This window comes from Xenopus laevis, chromosome 2L, assembly GCF_017654675.1.
Source record: "Xenopus laevis strain J_2021 chromosome 2L, Xenopus_laevis_v10.1, whole genome shotgun sequence".
Taxonomy (NCBI): domain Eukaryota; kingdom Metazoa; phylum Chordata; class Amphibia; order Anura; family Pipidae; genus Xenopus; species Xenopus laevis.
Window position 1 is genome coordinate 104,555,875 of NC_054373.1, and position 19,490 is coordinate 104,575,364.

At 38.3% G+C, this 19,490-nt stretch overlaps 1 protein-coding gene across 3 annotated transcripts in view; it reads right to left on the reverse strand.

The window, feature by feature from the left end:
* The window catches only part of clip2.L (CAP-Gly domain containing linker protein 2 L homeolog), a 69,469-nt gene that overhangs the window by 39,548 nt on the left and 10,431 nt on the right, over positions 1 to 19,490 (reverse strand). For all 3 annotated transcript variants that reach the window (XM_041582273.1, XM_018246966.2, XM_018246968.2), the window contains exon 2: positions 8,226 to 8,446. In XM_041582273.1, the coding sequence (XP_041438207.1) occupies positions 8,226 to 8,337 (112 nt within the window). In that variant the 5' untranslated portion in view covers positions 8,338 to 8,446. The remainder of the gene's footprint in view (positions 1 to 8,225; positions 8,447 to 19,490) is intronic.

Consider the following 19,490-nt stretch of genomic DNA (forward strand, 5'->3'; position numbering starts at 1 on the left):
CTTCGCCTGGTTAGGGAATAAAGTACCGATAGAGTCTATCGCTAGCGAAGTTATGCCAGTGACTGTTAGTAAATTGGTGAAGTACCGAAATGATGTCACTCTGGCGAACTTTTGCCCGCGTTAGTACTTCGCCCTTTAGTAAATTTGCCCCATGGTGTCTGCCTCTGGTGCAGAGGTCATAAATGTGGTCTTGCCTATGTGGCAAAAAATAGATCTGACGTAAAAATGTTTGCTATACAGGTATGGGACCTGTTATCCAGAATGCTCGGGACCTGGGGGTTTCTGGATAACGGATCTTTCTGTAATTTGGGTCTTCATGCCTTAAGGCTACTAGAAATTCATTTAAACATTAAATAAACCCAATTGGCTTGTTTTGCTTCCAATAAGGATTAATTATATCTTAGTAGGGATCAAGTACAAGCTACTGTTTTATTATTACAGAGAAAAAGGAAATCATTTTTAAAAATTTGGATTATTTGGATAAAATGGAGTCTGTGGGAGCCAGCCATTCCGTAATTTGGAGCTTTCTGGATATCAGGTTTGCGGATAAGGGATCCTATACCTGTATTTAGACAGTAATAGAATATTGCAGATCTAAAGCAGACATAGTTATGGTAGATAGGGAATTTTTGACCCAATTTAATCTAACAGAATAGGTGAAATCAACAGACCTACAACATTATTATACTAAAAACCCTCCATTTTCCGAGCTGCATTTATAACAACAAAAATCTCACGTCAGGCCTAAGTAATTGAAGTCATATTACTTGAATTATTACAATATGTAAAAAAAGACATATACAAACAAGGTTAAGCGGAAATAAGTCTTCCTGACACTCCATTTCACTTAATTCTTTTCATCTTAAAATATACTGTGATCTACCTTTATATGTAGAATAAAAACATTTTTATACTACATAACCCCCAGATTTCTTTGACTGAAGATTTTGTAATTAAAGAATGATCATGTATCAATCCACTACACTTGATAATCATTTCTTAAACCTAATTCAAACTTTAAACTGTAGCTGAAGCTTTCGGCATAAACCAGAAGCTAGGAAAAGAAGATAAAGGAAAACCAGCTCCATTACAAAGGTTCTAAATATGCTGGAGGTAATTTGCACTCTGATGGCCAGCTGTGTTGCACAGTTTACTGCTGACACTCTATTTTATAGTAAAAAAAACTGTAAATGTGTATATTTTAAATCAGTACAGGATTTGCATTCCTAGATGCATGCTCATCCATATTAACCACATTGCATCTTAAACATTTCTGATTCAGCAACAAGAGTTGTTTGTTCATGTTTTAAATGTGATGTTAGTAAAACTAAGGATTTCTCCCTGCATGGAAAGTAACTTGAAGGCGCCTGTTTTGCTAAAGAGGCGTAGCGGAACTCAGTCTGTTAGGGGCTCTTTGTTCTCATCTCTTTGCTGTAACAGAATGCAGCGTTCGTGGCATGGTATCATCAGTGCTTCCATGGGAGAAGCCTGGTACTCCCTGCTACAAGGAGGCTTTTTGTTCTTATTGAAGAGGAGAAAAAAACATTTGCATTAAAATTGGTCTCCAGTAAATTAGGTATCACAATCTGGCCTAGTATGCACAAACAAACCTAAACATTTTAGACAAGATTTTATATATATTTATATATATATATATATATATATATATATATATATATATATATATATATATATATATATATATATATATATATATATATTTATTTATATATATATATATATATATATATATATATATATATATATATATATATATATATATATATATATATATATATATATATATATATATATATATATATATATATATATATATATATATATATATATATACACATGCACACACACACACACACACACACACACACGCCTATGAAAGAATAAAGGAATTTTGGATAACATTACTACCATGTTGCCTTGGCAACTGAATTAAGAAACCCAGATAAATCAACCGCAGAGCGAAATGCAGTCCATATTCAGTTACAGGCCTTAACAGCAGGTGTATACAGCAGGTATGGGTAACCTGTGCCACAGTTGAAGCACTGAACATCATGAGGGCCATTGCATGCCTATTTATCATGTAAAGGTTATAAGAAGCCCCAGCAGCCCTGAGCAGGCATTATAGGGCAGTGTATTGTAAATCAGTAGTAAAACAGTATCGGTTCTAAGTATTGGGCATCTGTGGGAAAATAACAAAGAGGCAAGGTAGCCACTGGTTTACCTCTCTCTTTTATTTTTCTTCCATATTAATAATATAATATTTGTATCAGTCATCAAGTTGTATTTGTACCAGCCAGATGACAACCTTATAGAGCGCATGCAGCACTTCCACAAAATTATAACTAGAAATTAAGAATAGGCCCATGGAGTTATATGTCTATTGAAGGAGAACTTAACTCTAAAAATTAATATATGAATAAATGGCTAAAAATGTATTGCACCAGCCTAAAGTTTCAGCATCTCAATAGCAGCAATGATCCAAGACTTGAAACTTGTCACAGGGGGTCACCATCTTGGAAAGTGTCTGCGACACTCACATGCTCAGTGAGCTCTGAGCAGCTGTTGAGAAGCTAAGCTTTGGGGGTCAGCACAAATTATCAAACAGAAAATGGATGGCCTGTAATAAACTGATGCTACACGGCTGATTATTACATTCAGATGCTTGTTGCAATGGTTTCTGTGCTGTCATGTAGTAATTATCTGTATTAATTACTAATCAGCCTTATGTTGTGACATTTATATTGTATGTGTACTGTATATTGTGAGTGAGACCCTAAGCTCAGTAGGTGACAGCAGCACAGAGCATGTGCAGTAAATCAGTATAAAATAAGATGGGGAGTTTCTGTGGCACCTTTGGAGACACAGATCTTTACTGCTAAAGGGCTGTGGTTGCCTTGGGCTGGTACAAAAGCACAAACATAATGTATAACATTTCTAACCCACTTCTTAAGTTAAGCTTTAGTTCTCCTTTAAAAAAAAAGAAAGAGAGAGATATGTGGGAAATACGTTTAATGCCAGTCATATAAACTGCAGTTGTTTAGCACATGATGTCTGTGTAGAGTAAAATATCTGTCCTACATGCATGTATTTGTTCCATGTAAATCTAGCGCTGGAAATAATTGATCACTCTAAATGTCATACTACCTGGCCATCAGATAAGGCTTCCACGAATATTTATTAAGCAAATAAGAGTCCCCATCTAGGGGTGCAGCCCCACATTTTGAAAGCTTATGAAATATATTAAAGGGATACTGTCATCGGAAAACATGTTTTTTTCAAAACGCATCAGTTAATAGTGCTACTCCAGCAGAATTCTGCACTGAAATCAATTTCTCAAAAGAGCAAACAGATTTTTTATATTCAATTTTGAAATCTGACATGGGGCTAGACATTTTGTCAGTTTCCCAGCTGCCCCCAGTCATGTGACTTGTGCCTGCACTTTAGGAGAGAAATGCTTTCTGGCAGGCTGCTGTTTTTTTCTTCTCAATGTAACAGAATGTGGGACATGGGTTTTTACTATTGAGTGTTGTTCTTAGATCTACCAGGCAACTGTTATCTTGTGTTAAGGAGCTGTTATCTAGTTACCTTCCCATTGTTCTTATGTTTGGCTGCTGGGGGGAAAAAGGGAGGGGGGTGATATCACTCTAAGGGCTAGTCCACACGGGGAGATAGCGACGCGTTTGCGGTCGCGGCGACAAAGCGCCGCGACAGTCGCCGCGACCGGCGCAGGCGACAGTTTTGTATGGGCGCCTATGTAAAAACGCCTGTGCTAACCAAACGAGGCGATGCGCTTTTCAACAGTCGCCTGAAAATGCCTCGCCAGGCTCTTTCAGGCGACTGTTGAAAAGCGCATCGCCTCGTGTGGTTAGCACAGGCGTTTTTACATAGGCGCCCATACAAAACTGTCGCCTGCGCCGGTCGCGGCGACTGTCGCGTCGCTATCTCCCCGTGTGGACTAGCCCTAAAGGTGGCCATACACGGGCAGATAAAGCTGCCTATATCGGTCGTTTGGACCGATTTGACAGCTTATCTGCCCGTGTATGGGGGCTTCCGACGGGTCTTCCCGATCGATATCTGGCCACGATATCGATCGGTAGGGATGTCGCGGACTGTTCGCCCGCGAACTAATTCGCGCGAACATCGGCCGTTCGCGTCCGCCGAATGTTCGCGAACGTCGCGCGACGTTCGACAATTTGGGTTCGCCTTAGCTGGCGCTTATTTTTGCCCTCTCACCCCAGACCAGCAGATACATGGCAGCCAATCAGGAAGCTCTCCCTCCTGGACCACCCCCACACCCCCTGGACCACTCCCCTTCCATATATAAACTGAAGCCCTGCAGCGTTTTTTCATTCTGCCTGTGTGTGCTTGGAAGAGCTAGTGTAGGGAGAGAGCTGTTAGTGATTTGAGGGACAGTTGATAGTAACTTTGCTGGCTAGTAATCTACTTGATACTGCTCTGTATTGTAGGGACAGAACTCTGCAGGGATTTGAGGGACAGTGAGTTTAGGTTAGTTAGCTTTGCTGACTAGTAATCTACCTTCTACTGCAGTGCTCTGTATGTAGCTGCTGTGGGCACTGCTTCTGATCTCATCTGCTGACTGCTGTAATAACCCAATAGTCCTTGTAAGGACTGCTTTTATTTTCTTTTTTGTTTTTTTACTTTGCTACTATAAGAGCCCAGTGCTATTAGTCTAGCTGTGTTGGGGAGTGGGACTGGTGTGCTGCTCCTCCTAGTAGTTCACCACTACCAGCACCAACCAGAGTCAAAATTGTTACAAAGTATCTTATTTGCACCTGTTAGCTGTTCTGAGCTCTCTGCCAAAAGCTAATTAAGTTAGAAACTGTTTTTTTTCTGGCTGTTCAGTGCAGAGAAAAGAGGGACTTTCCAGTACAAAAGAGGGACAGGGGGTTGAGTGGTCAAAAGAGGGACAGTTGGGAGGTATGCAAGTGCCACCTAGCTGTGTGAGCTTTTTCACATTCTGTCTAAATAACAATAATAATTCCGTGTCCGTAAACATCACCTGAGTGATGTTTTTACAGCAGCAATAATATATTCCGTATCCACTACTGTATACGTTGCCCTTGCAGGCATTGTTTGCCCAGTCTTTAACCAAGTGCCACCTAGCTGTGTGAGCTTTTTCACATTCCGTGTCCAGAAACATCACCTGAGTGACGTAGTGTGATTTCTGCCCTTTACAGCACAAAACGCAGCGCTGTGTCAACAATGGATTTTTTAGAAACATATTTGCCCTTGATCCCCCTCTGGCATGCCACTGTCCAGGTTGTTGCACCCTTTAAACAACTTTAAAATCATTTTTCTGGCCAGAAATGTCTTTTCTAGCTTTTAAAATTCGCCTTCCCATTGAAGTCTATGGAGTTCGCGAACCGTTCGCATTTTTGTCCGGAAGTTCGCGAACATGTTCGCGAACATTTTTTCCGACGTTCGCTACATCCCTATCGATCGGGAAGGTTGGATTTTTACCCGACCGACCCATCGGAGCCACTTGGCGCATCGTAATTCGATCGTTCGGCCATACAGCCGAACGTTCGAATTACCCCCGATATAGCCATGCAGTTTAGTGGCATATCGGGGAAAGATCCGCCAAACGAGCGGATCTTGGAGTCTATGGCCACCTTAACTTGCAGTACAGCAGTAAAGAGTGATTGAAGTTTATCAGAGCACAAGTCACATGTCTGTGCTCTAGCCCCATGTCAGATTTCAGAATTGAATATAAAAAAATCTGTTTGCTCTTTTGAGAAATGGATTTCAGTGCAGAATTCTGCTGGAGTAGCGCTATTAGCTGAATTTTTTTTCCCATGACAGTATCCCTTTAAGAATTCATGAAGCCATATGTGGTGTCTGAAGGCAAGAAATTTGGCATCCATTTATGGCTGATTTCCTACATTCAACTTTTCAATTGTTCTTCATTTTTTTTTTAGTTTTTTAAATAACTTGCCTTCTTCTTCTTCTTTACAACTTTCAAATGGGGACCCCATCAAAAAACAAATGCTCTGTAAAGCTACACATATATTGCTATTGCTACTTTTGATTATACATCTTTCTATTCAGGCCCTTTCCTATTCATCTTCCAGTCTCTTAATCAAATCAGTGCATGGTTGTTAGGGCAATTTTGACCCTAGCAACCATATTGCAGAAATTGCAAACTCGAGAGCTGCTGAATAAAAAGCTAAATAACTCAAAATCCACAAAAAATAAAACATGAAAACCAATTGCAAACTCTCAGGATCTATATCATAATAAAAAATTAACTCAAAGGTAAACAAGCCCTTTAAGACTTTGTGGCCAAAAAATATATTTGAGAGTTGTATCTCACTGACTGTACCTTTTGTTGGTCACTGGTTTAGGAGATTATGGCAAAACAAATACTGCAAAATATATGACCACTTAGATAAAGTCTATATATGGATATACAGTATGTTAAGAAAACAGAACATTTCTGTAAATAGATCATAGCTGAATTAGGTTAAAACAATAAGGCAATAAAGTTAATCTGAATAGATACATGCAAGGTCAGCATAGGGAAAACTCAGTGGAACACTTTATTCCCAGCACTATGTAAGGGACATAAGGCAGTTGCCTAGAAGCAAAGGAAATTTAATTACCATCAAAGCATGGAGTTCTTGGAAATGAGGTCACTAAAGTTGTGAAATTCCTTTTCTTATGAAACCGTAATAGCCAATTCAGTAGATACATTTAAGAGTCTGTTTGATGGGCTTATAAAACTGTATATGTTCAAGGTTATTCATTATGGCTGATATTACAGTGTAGAGATTTATCAAATAGTTACAGGGCTCAAGCAGCAGTATGAAATCAGTTTTACAGTTTATCTTACCTTATGTACAAGGGAAACTTTTGCTGTACTGGGGTGGTATTATCTGAGACAACTTGCATGGGTGGAGAATAATGAAGGGTTAAAGAGGCTTAGCCCCCTAAATAATAGACCAGACAAATTATATAATTATAAACTCTCTCATGGAAAGCTATCTAGTAGACTTCCCAAAAATATTTACCCTCTTCCCATTTGCTTTGGTAAGGAGGAACTATTCAATAAAACAGATACAACAGCAGCAGATAGCTTGGATGAACCAACAGAACAGGTCAGATACACAACTGCTAACTGCATTGGGCTGCATTAAAACTGACTTATATGCAGTCTATTACCTGTATGTCACTAGATATGGTGCTAAAAGGAGAAAATATACCTTCCTTTTCAGTGGCGTAACATTTGGAGGAGGGTCTCCCCAAGTTTTCTAAGGGACAAGCAGTATGCACCCTTAGTCGCAAGGTGACCCTTACTTGCGTCACAGACAGTGGGGAAGCCGGAAGTATAAAGCAGGGCAGGCCACCCCCCAGTATGGTGTATAGTGTGCTAGTTAGACTACTGTCCCTTTTTCAAAAAAGAACAGATTAAAAAGAAACCATGTTACCTTGATGAACAATTTCCCAACATAGTGATGGATTCTGGGACTTAAAGTCCTCCTGTTTATCATAGTTGGTGGTGCACAGATTGTCTGGAAAGCAGGGGGACTTCAAGTCCCAGAATTCATAACGAGAACAAGGTGAAGGAGGGGTTGGACCACTCTGTCAGAGTAAAAGGGTGAGGTATTGGGGACCTGGTTACTGCAGCACAGGCAGACTATAATGGTTTCCTTTCATTCAGGTATGTCTGTGATATTTGCAATATTTATTTTTAGTCCAACCGAATGAGCTCATGTTATTTGGATTTCGCTTATGCTTGTTTGTGCTATTATGGAAATTGGCTATTATTAATTGTTTGTAGTCAATAATGTGACCATTCCTGTCTTTATGTCAACCAAGGAGCCTCCATCAGTCACACTAGCTATTATATATATTATATTAGATACTAACTGCAATTCTATATGTATACAAAATGCTAAAAGATAAAATGTGTGCTTCTTCCATGTTGTAAATCATTTAAAATGCTCTGCATGAGATATATGATGGAAGTAAATATAAATCACATATACACTGAGAGAACAAAGAGACCTGACTAAGAGAGCAGTAAAGCCACTATAATGTTTTCTATAGTGTAAAATGACTTTACTATACCATAAACAGCAATAATAAAATGTATTTATTATTATTTATTATTATAATTATAACAATTCCTTTATAGTGCTGCTATGTATAGGACATTTTTACAGTAACAAATGATTTCTTACCTTCTTTGGAACTTGTGCTGCCAGTCACACTTGTTCCTGCAGAAGATCTACCTACTGGACTGGAGTGTTTGGCTCCCCTCCCGGGAATTTTAAGCCCACTTGGTTTCAGCATATTTTCAGCAGTCTATGCACCCAGGCAAGTCTTCCCAAGACACAGGGGGAGTCACTCAGCATTTAACCATCAAACCTCTGGGTTGTGTGCATTATCCATGTTTACAATCCTACATAAACAAAAAAAAAAAATGTTTTTTTTGAAAAAAATACTATCTCCTGTCTACAAATGCAAAAACTAACAGGAAAAGCATGTATCACTTTTACGAAGCTAACAAGCAATAGATGCATATGTGAATACATGTGAATGCTACACTCATAGTATGACATTTTCCACCAGTTATTTCTATCCAGCTGACTAATGCCTAAGTCTTGCTAAGGACTAGGGTTGCCACCTGGCTGGTGAAAATTATACTTGATGCCAATGTTATTAATAGGAAAGAAAGTTAACATATATAGGAAGGCAGTAGTTATGAGCAGGTTAGAATACTTTCAACCCAAACCTGACCCTAGAGCCAACTAGTTCCCAACAATCACCAAACAAAGCACAAAGTTCTCTATATGACCCACATGCTCCCTGACTCCCCTCTGATAACCTATATGTGTGGAATCAGCAACCATAATAGAGAGGTCAGCACTATTACCAAAGGGCAAGGCCCTGCTTAAAGTTTGTCCTGCTACCTAGCCAAACCCATGGGTTGAGGGTTAACCCGCTCATCACAACAGTAGATCTCAGTAGATGTTAGTAGATGATTTGTTGTCTGTCTTGACCTGTTAACTGATTCCTATTCCTTGAGACACATTTATGAGTATAGGAGTTTTTTAACAACTGTTTTTACTAAACATTTGAGTATAGGATTTTTAAGAGCAAATTTATCAAAGGATGAAAGTTGAGCTCTGCATTTCTGCTGGTAATGGTGGTGCAGCTTCTTAGGGAAAACATATTCCTTTCCAGGTTCACATTAACAAGGTGCTGAGAAATACATTTTTGTAGGTACCATTCAACCGGCTAAGGGTCTGTGTTATCAGCTGATGTTAGGTCTGCCTTTTCTCTAGAAAGCTGCCGACGCATGGATAATCAACTTCCTAATAAAAGAGGGAGCTTCTAAATTTAGAAACAGATTCTTAAAAAGGAAACGTAAAACAAATGCAATTGTTCCCATTACTTTGCACTCCAGTTCTTCCCTTGTGCTGTGAAATGTGAAAATCTCACTGACCTCTTACAGACCCCTACACTGAGAAAACTCTTTATATGGTTGGGTTATAACAACATAATTAGTATACACGAGTACAAAACAGCTGTGCATCAATATAAACATGATTCATAAAAACCTTAAAGGGATCCTGTCATCGGAAAATATGTTTTTTCCAAAACGCATCAGTTAATAGTGCTACTCTAGCAGAATTCTGCACTGAAATCCATTTCTCAAAAGAGCAAGCAGATTTTTTATATTCAATTTTGAAATCTGACATGGGGCTAGACATTTTGTCAATTTCCCAGCTGCCCCCAGTCATGTTACTTGTGCTTGCACTTTAGGAGAGAAATGCTTTCTGGCAGGCTGCTGTTTTTCCTTCTCAATGTAACTTAATGTATCTCAGTGAGACATGGTTTTTTACTATTGAGTGTTGTTCTTAGCTCTACCAGGCAGCTGTTATCTTGTGTTAGGGAGCTGCTATCTGGTTCTTTTGTTTGGCTGCTGGGGGGAAAAGGGAGGGGGTGATATCACTCTAACTTGCAGTACAGCAGTAAAGAGTGATTGGAGTTTATCAGAGCGCAAGTCACATGACTTGGGGCAGCTGGGAAATTGACAATATGTCTAGCCCCATGTCAGATTTCAAAATTGAATATAAAAAAATCTGTTTGCTCTTTTGAGAAATGGATTTCAGTGCAGAATTCTGCTGGAGCAGCGCTATTAACTGAAAATGTTTTTCCCATGACAGTATCCTTTTATGAATTCATGAAGCCATATGTGGTGTCTGAAGGCAAGAAATTTGGCATCCATTTATGGCTGATTTCCTACATTCAACGTTTCAATTGGTCTTAATGTTTTGTTTTGTTTTATAGTTTTTTAAATAACTTGCCTTCTTCTTCTTCTTTACAACTTTCAAATGGGGACCCCATCAAAAAACAAATGCTCTGTAAAGCTACACATATATTGCTATTGCTACTTTTGATTACACATCTTTCTATTCAGGCCCTTTCCTATTCATCTTCCAGTCAAGGGAAGGATTTGGTTTTCAGCAACAATAACTATGGTTCCCAAACTTGTACTATAGATATTGGTCAGTTTGGGGTTCTGTCGGTGCTTTGGTAAATCTTATCTGACGATGCTCCTTCTCTGGTACATCAGCAGATGATTGATGAGCTGCAGCTTCTCTTTACTTCCCACTATTCTGATTATGCATATTCTCTGCTCAAACAATCTGTACAATAGAAAGGCAGCGATGACTTGTCCTGTGGGTCAGTCAGTCGGATACCTATGTATGGAGCACAATATTATACATATTGCTGGCTCTGTCTCAGATTACAGCAGGTGAAGCCAGGTTCACTCTGTATCCCCCTACTCACAGCACACAAAGTTCAGAGAATATTACCATACCAATAAAGCCCCAAGAGGAGAGGTTCTTCTGGCTTCCGATATGGGTTGCCACCTGGCCGGTAAAAATGATGGCTGATCCCAATGTTATTAATAGGGAAAAAAGATAATTATATAGGAAGGCCGTTATTTTTTTTCAGAAAAGGTGGCAACCCTATGTGTATCTGAAAGATCAGCCTGACCTGTATGCTAAAGACCAGCTGTAACATTATCACATTTTGTCACATCAATCATACAGCAAGGATTAACTTAAAAGTTTTACTAGTTTATGTATGCTCTGCTGGATGGTTGCAGTCAACACATTTGCAAGAGTAGAGGCTGCACAGCCCTTTATATAGATTAGACATACATTAATATCTGCAACACTGTGCTGCCCTTTAAATGTGAGAAAAACAAATGGGAAAATGAGCAGTTTTTTTTTAAATGTCTTTATTGTTTGCACCAAGCAGATCCTTGTTAACAAACAAAATGCAACATGCCAATACAATTGTAAATGGAGGTCACAAATATAAACTGACGTAGATCTACATATTCTTTGTTATAGAATATAAAAAGAAAGAGACAATAACAGACACAAAGCAGGTCCAGTTTGTTAACACTGAACGACTTTGCACCAATACAATAAACATTAGCAGCCAATCAAAGATTTGCTTTCATTATTAAACGTGCAGAAGACTGATGAGAGCTGATTAAAATCGAATTGCTAATTGTTTGCTCTAGGTATATAATTATATATAAACAGATATATGACATTGTATAACAACGTGGTTACCCTTTGCCTCTCACAGTTTGTGGTCATGACCCTTAAAATACAATATTTTTGAAAGGGAATAAAAATAAAAGCAAGTGATGCGTTGATTACAGAAGTTTTCAATCCATTTTCAAGTGGAAATAGACAAACAATTTCAGTATATACTGTATGCTGCAGTAGTAAATGTTCCACGCTTTATTGCTTTTATGCAGCTCTCTCTCGATTTTCTGTTAGTAAGTGGGGCAGCATATTGAGTGTCATATTTGATTAATTTGCCTGGATCTCCAGACTGCAGCCTGCATGCCTTCAGGGTATAGTGGGCACCTTCTGTAACATGCAGTCAAGGTGACCTGTCAGAGTTTTTCTTCATATTCATCTATTCAGGTGATGCCTTCCTCTCTCTTTCTCACACTTTCTCTCTCACACAGGTAAATTAATATTGTGCATATGTGACTAAGAAGCATTCTACTAATGAGAGCACATTGACACATTAACAGAAACCAGAGGAGATCCCAGAGGCCACTGACTGATTGTGTTTCTAAATACTGAGTAGAGTAAAGTGAGAGCATACTACAATCTAGCAAGAGATTTGGAAACAAAAGAAAACCCTGAGACTCAAACTGTTCAATCATCTGGTGTTGAACCTGTGTGTTCGTAATGGGAAGCCATTGTTTGTTACTGAAAATACACAATGGTTATATCTGCAATGTATGAACCCAAGTTTCATATATATATCTAATTTGTGCTAAAATCTTGTATTGTAACCTATGTACAGTGTACACAACACTATAAAGAAAGGAAACACCACAGCCACGGGTGATCCTCAATTTTAAGTAATGCCACTGGTCTAATTTTCCATGTTTACTCCAATTTTATTTTGAATTTGCTGCACCAACATGATGCCACACAGTATCAACATTTCCTAGAATTGATGTCATATTGCGACTATGGGTGCTGAGATTTACTAATTCAACAAAGTTGTTATGACTACTACTCCTTAAACAACATAACAAGCTGCATAGATTATGCATTTATATAGCGTTGGTGCTATAAAACATAAAAATGTAGAGATACCACCAGATGCATAAATATGGTACCCAGATGCAGAATTCTGACATAAAGCTCCCTCCCTTTTATGATTGAATCAGGCCTTCCTCTACCCATAGAGAAAAGCCATGGCTTCATATAATGCTGGATTACTAACAACCTCACTGTTTGTATATATTTTGGAAGTCATAGGTAAACAACTGTGGCTAACACACACCATAATAATATTATTTATATACACTGGGTATAGTCCACAAAAAATCTTCTTTGTCAGGTAATTCTTTGCCTTTGCTAAATAACATCTCTGCATATGTCTACATTATCAGCAGCAAAATAACTGTACTACACATTTAGGAAAACCAGAGTTTGCCACCAATATATTGCATTCGTGATCCTGATGTTGCCGTTTAGATACCTTGGGATGTCGAGTCTTTAGCAGTGGATAGACACAAATGAAAGCATTTCAGCATTGCTTAAATATATGTGTAGGAAACCACATGGAAAATAAAGAGAGAGGAAGCCAAGAGCCAACACAGCAAGTTAATATTGAGTTACCTCCCGTACACATATATATTTCCTTCATGGGGAATGGCAGATTTCCAGCATTCTCTTGGGAAAGCAGAAGACAGACACTAACTTCCTCTGTCAATACAGTATTTAAGGAAAATAATAAGTGTAGAATATAGAACATAACGTTAATTTTTGGTGTCTTCTTGAAGCAATTTTGTTACACCAGACAAATTGCTTACGTGCTAAGTATACTTCCATAGTTTCATCAAAACAAATATACTACCAAGCCCATTTGTGCCCAATATTCCTTATTCAGGCTCCAGCTGCTATTTAGTGCTGGGCTTGACCCCCTATAATCTAATTAGCCACCAAGCAGTGGCCATAATATGTCATATGTCATGCAAAGTGGCCTGCTCAGAATAACAATCTTTCATAAGAGTACACTATTATATTATTACAACTGTAGCAGTGGTATTTAAACTGCTTTAGACTGAGACCTAGAGAACCAGTCATTTAATCCTGTAATAAAGGGCAAGTTATCAAATAAGTCATAACTTGTGGTGGCCAAACACTGTTAGTATGCCATCTGGCAAAAATGAAGCTACACTCCACCCAGTAAGCTACGTGGCCAAATGTCTGGATTCCCCATCTTTAAACACTCTGTATTTTCATCTTTCCTGCTAGAGTTTTTGCAGAATGTGTTCATCTTTTCTAGAGATAGATAGAAGATAGATTTTAAATTCAGAGCAGGAATCTGAAACTTGTAGTTCCCTTATTTTCCTTACCTTATAGTTCCTCTCTCTCTCTCCCTGTTGGTCTTTCTATAAAGCTTGTAAAAATGTCACCCAATTTGCTACATAGATACATAGTAGATGAGGTTGAACAATGACACATGTCCACACAGCATGTGAATAATATATTCAAAAAGGGGGTTTTGTATATAAGGGTTCTTACCATTTAAATTATATGTAATCACAAGTAAATAATCACAACAAGCATTATTATTATTTATGCGTGAAAGTGCCTTTTCTGACTTACAACACTTCAAAGTAGTACAGATGCAACTCCCAGTATCCTCCACATCCCTGAGTTCAGTAAGCAGATTTACTAAAGGGTAAAAAGTCTGTCGCTAGCGAAAATTCACCAGAAATCCAATCTGCATCGCCAATGTACTAACAGGCATAGAGGCAATTCGCTAGTGAAAAATATCTTTGCTAGCATAGTTTCTCACCCTATCGCCAGACAATTTTCGCTCAGGCGAACGATCGTTACTTCGTAAAATTACTAATGTGCGAATTTTACAGAATGTTACCTCTTTCGCCAGAGTTTCCTTTGCAACCTTAGACCTGGCAAACTGATAAAATTAAACTAAATCTTCCTTAATCTTATGTCAGTGTCATCATATCCTGTATGCCAGAAAGCCATACGAGTTCTAAAAAACGCTGGTGTTTTTTCATATTTTAAAGTGGAATTGCTAACTATTAAAGATTTTGTGTTAACAATATTTTTCAACCAAGTTGAGCGGCACGCCACATTTGTTTTAGAGTGGGCTCATGTCTAGGGCATTAGAGGATCTCTTTTGTCTTTATTCAGCTATCTAGGACATTTGTAATAACAAGTGGACACTTCAAGCATTTGCACCATCTCTAATATAGAGATATAGGACCTATATGTACCCGCCCTATTCAAACTGACCTAAGCGAGTACTAACGAAGTTTCACTAGGCAGAATTGAACGCAGAATCAATATGAAATGCTTGCACTGACAAATGAATGCTATCGAAACTTCACCAGCATTCGGGCTGCTGAGACACAACTTTGCATTTTAGTGAATTAGCACAGTGGTAACGAATTTGTACCTGAAAAATTGGCGAGAAGTGTGGCGGATTGTTCACTGGCAAAATCCGTCCTTTACTGAATTTGCCTCTTTGTCTTCCATCAACAGGCACCGCAGTAGTTCTGAGCTAGGGCATTTTTTAGCCAGGGTTGGTAACAGTGACTAAGACAATGATGGAGTGGAAAACACTTCATCATGATGTGTAGTCATTGGAATTATACACATTACAAGTTAATATCTATGGTATCAGAAGTTATTGTCAATGTGTATCTAGCTAGAGGAAGATCATGCAGTATATTTGCATATGTCTTCATACTTTATGGCTGTTTGGGGTGCACAGATGAAGGCTTCAATCCCAAATGGTTCGGGAATTTGTGTGGATTGGGGCATGTTTAGGTGTAACTCAATAAGGTTGGGGCAGATCCTGGAAATGTGTCAAAACACCCTAATTGATATATTTTTTTAAATGTAGGTAGGCATGTATCTGTAGCATTGCACATAAAAAAACTGCAGTTTCCAATAGCGCATAGATTTTTTTTTTTTTTTTTGGCCCGGTAAAATCGTGTTACATGACTAGGTTTAAAATACAGAGACGTCCCCACCTATTGATTCATTCTACTGCTCCTAAACAGCTTCCAATCATCCAAATTATTTCCCCAGCCTTAATAATTTCCCCACCAATATTTCTGTTATAGTTATCATATAACAGTGCTCATTACTTCCAGATAACTTGGTCATGCTTCTATGGTCTGCATCCAAATATTCTGTTTCTAAGTTCTTTTCTCTTTTGTAGGATAAGGCATTTGCTAGTTGCTACAACTGCCATTCGTTCAAGAATTAGTGATGCAGAAAATTGTGGGAAAGAGAAACTTCAATTGGCAGATAAAATCTCCCAGGCACTCAAACAGTGATGCCATTCTAATAGACCAATTGGCTGACTGCATTAGAAATTATTTTACAGCAGCAATTGCCAAACTCTGAGGCTTATGGCACCCAGGCTGATACAATGAATCAGGGTGCAGTCAAGGTAAGGGGCTGATTCTCAGCCTGCTTTTTCAGCAGTCTGTGTTTCAGCCCTGCACGACTTTAGCCTGAGGCTACCTCCCCCCACTTCCTAGAGGGACCCAGGAAAGTGATTGATGGACCCAACATATAGGTTACATTTTGAGGTAATGCTTATATGTGTTGTTACATACAGGAAGCTAGGCCTGAATATTAATTACAGTGTGTTTTTGGACATTATAACTGAATAGCTAAGACATACAGTATATGTTTCATTTATCTGTACCTTGCAATTATATAAGGGTGTTTCTAAAGAAATGCTGGGGCTCAGGGAGAAGATTGAACCAAACAAAGTCCCTACTATTCTACAGAAAATTTATTTAGCATTGCTATTGTTTCCAAGCATCTAATTGGGACTGGTAGTAAAATCTGCATCGCCACACAAGTCTTGTTAAATCTTAAGTCTCCATTGGGTTACTGTCAAACATTCCTCCATGTATAGTGGAGACAGGTTCAGTTCAAGTTTTTTTCTGTAGCATTGCATTATGAACTGTACTAGATCTCCAAGCAGGAGTCATCTTTTAAAAAAAAAAAAGGGTTGATAGTTTTAAGTTGATAACTAAGTTGATAACTTTTACAACTATAGTTCCTTCAAATTGGACAGTTAATGGGGTGGTGGTGGTACAGCTGCCTGGGGTTCTGTAACTGTTTGGCCTCTGAAAACCTATGTACAGTCCAGCATATCAGATTGGTCCACAATTATTACACCTGTACAATTCTGCAGGGGTAAAAGTGGGATCTTGATGGCAGCAAAAAAAAAGGTTAGGTTTAGACAATGCAGTTTTCATCATGTTGTGCATTGCTAGGCTTTGCAGCTTTTCTGTTAAAAAATACTGTTTTTCTTATTTGGATTGTTATCCTTTCCTGTTGATAACAACGGAACCAACAACCATTTTTGTAGGCTTAGCTAGTAAAATATTGGCCAGATGGGACCCTATTCATTGCAGTTAAGCAAAGGTTAATGAATCAATACTTCGTTTAGTAGAGTGTTCAATCCTGTTTTTGGAGGATATGGGATGTAACCCAGGAATTGTGTATGTCACTGTAGTGCAGGAGAAAGAATAAGTAGCTTGTGTTATACCATAAGGTGCCAGTATAGTGATGGGAAATTATGGTTGCCTTCTCACTTAGGGGCAGATTTTACAGATGAAATTACAGCTCATCACAGAAAAACCTAAATTCTACTCATTCCTATGGGATTTTTAGAAGCGTATTTATCAGTGGGTGAACGTTCCCATAACGTTCCCAAATTCCATTGGAGTGAATAGAAAGTGAGTGGGTTTTTCTGCAGTGAACTCTAATCTGCCGCCCCTTAATGTTGGACCCAAAGAATATATCTGCATCAATATTAAAAGGGAAGGGACGAATGTCACACAAAATATATACTTTATTTTGCATAATGGAGAAGAAAATGTCACTCAGAAGCTACTTTCTAACAAAGCAGTGAAGAAGCATACAAGGCATTGTGGGATTTGGAGTTTTTTCTGGAGTACAGCTGATTTAGCCACTGTGTCATCATTATAGCAGTGCAACCTTTCCACAGAAAACAGATACATGAACCAAAACCTTTGCAGTAAAACCACAGATCACCTTTAGTGACACCTAAACTCAAAATGCTGACATACAGTAGAAACCCCATTTTACATTCTTAAGGGGATCAGAAAAGAATGGTGTATACTCCAGGAAAATGTAGAATCAGAGAAATGTATCATGCATAATATAGAGGTGGGACCACAAAACAACAATGTAAAATGAGGGAAAACTTAAAATCAGGGTGTGTGAAATTGAGGTTTCACTGTAGTTGTCATCGGGAAAAAGAAGGTCGCTATTCACAGTCCAACTAAGATATAAAATGCATACATATGAAAGGGGTTTTGTGAGTAAAATTTGGACAAAGGAAAGTTTATGTTGACTTTTAGACCTTTTCTTTCCAAAAAAAAGACACTTATTATGCAAAGTATTACTATGTACAAATGTCTGTACAGTCATTGCATCTAAGTATACCACTGTAAACAGCACCAAACCACATGGATGAGTAAGACCTGTCACACCAGTGCTACGCAATATGTTGGTGCTCTAAAAATACATAATAATAATAATCTTACTTGCAGCAGCAGCAGACAAGCACATGCAAGTAATCAAATCAGCTTCCACACTCACAGGAAGTCTGGAAAACTTCACAGCATTGATTTTTGTCAGCATGAGAGTCATGCACTGTATGTCCAGCTTCTTGTGCAACACAGGGAAATTTAGAGAAGCATATCATCATCATTGAAGGATAGAAGTCTCACAGCACAGCCAGCCAGGAGATATATTACAATAGCTTTATTATTGTTCTCTTTTGGGCCAGAATATTTCTATACCATCTCAAGCATAAACAAATCCCGAGGCTTTTCCTACTAAAATTAGAATTTTGCAGCATTTATACCCTTTCTGGTCACATTCGCAGGGTTTTTAATTTTTTTTTTTTTACCTAAATCTGACCAGATTCCCAAAACATCTACCAGCTTGGCAATCAACCTGCACAAATTCCACATTGTTAAATTAAAATAGAAATATTTATTTTTAAACTAATTGCCTATAAAACAAAGCAAAGGCTACAAATGATGTACACTTTACATTACGGGGCCCATTTACTTAGCTCGAGTGAAGGAATAGAAGAAAAAAAACGTTGAATTTCGAATGTTTTTTTTGGCTACTTCGACCATCGAATTGGCTAATTTGACCTTCGACTACGAATTCGAACTAAAAATCGTTCGACTATTTGACCATTCGATAGTTGAAGTACTGTCTCTTTAAAAAAACTTCGGCCCCCTACTTCGCAACCTAAAACCTACCGAGGTGCCAAGTTAGCCTATGGGGACAATTTTTAGGTCGAAGAAAAATCGTTCGATCGATGGATTAAAATCCTTCGAATCTAACGATTTGAAGATTTAATCGTTCGATGGAACATTTTTTGAACTATTTGCGGTAAATCCTTCGACTTCGATATTCGAAGTCGAAGGATTTACATTCGGCAGTCGAATATCGAGGGTTAATTAACCCTCAATATTCGACATTATGTAAATCTGCAACTACATCTCTCCGATGTTTTCACTTTTTAGCAAAATGCAGCTTTCTCTCGTGATTGTTTATACACTCTCTTACCTGTTTGACTGACAATTCATCTGCTAATACCTCAAATCTATGTGAGTAGACCCGGGGTTTATAGTCTTGGACTAATAAATCATCCTTTTTGTTTCACCTTAAAGGAATTGTTCAGTGTCAAAATAAAAACTGGGTAAATAGATAGGCTGTGCAAAATAAAAAATGTTTCTAATATAGTTAGTTAGCCAAATATGTATAAAGACTGGAGTGACTGGATGTCTAACATAACGGAACATAGCCCAACTTCCTGCTTTTCAGCTCTCT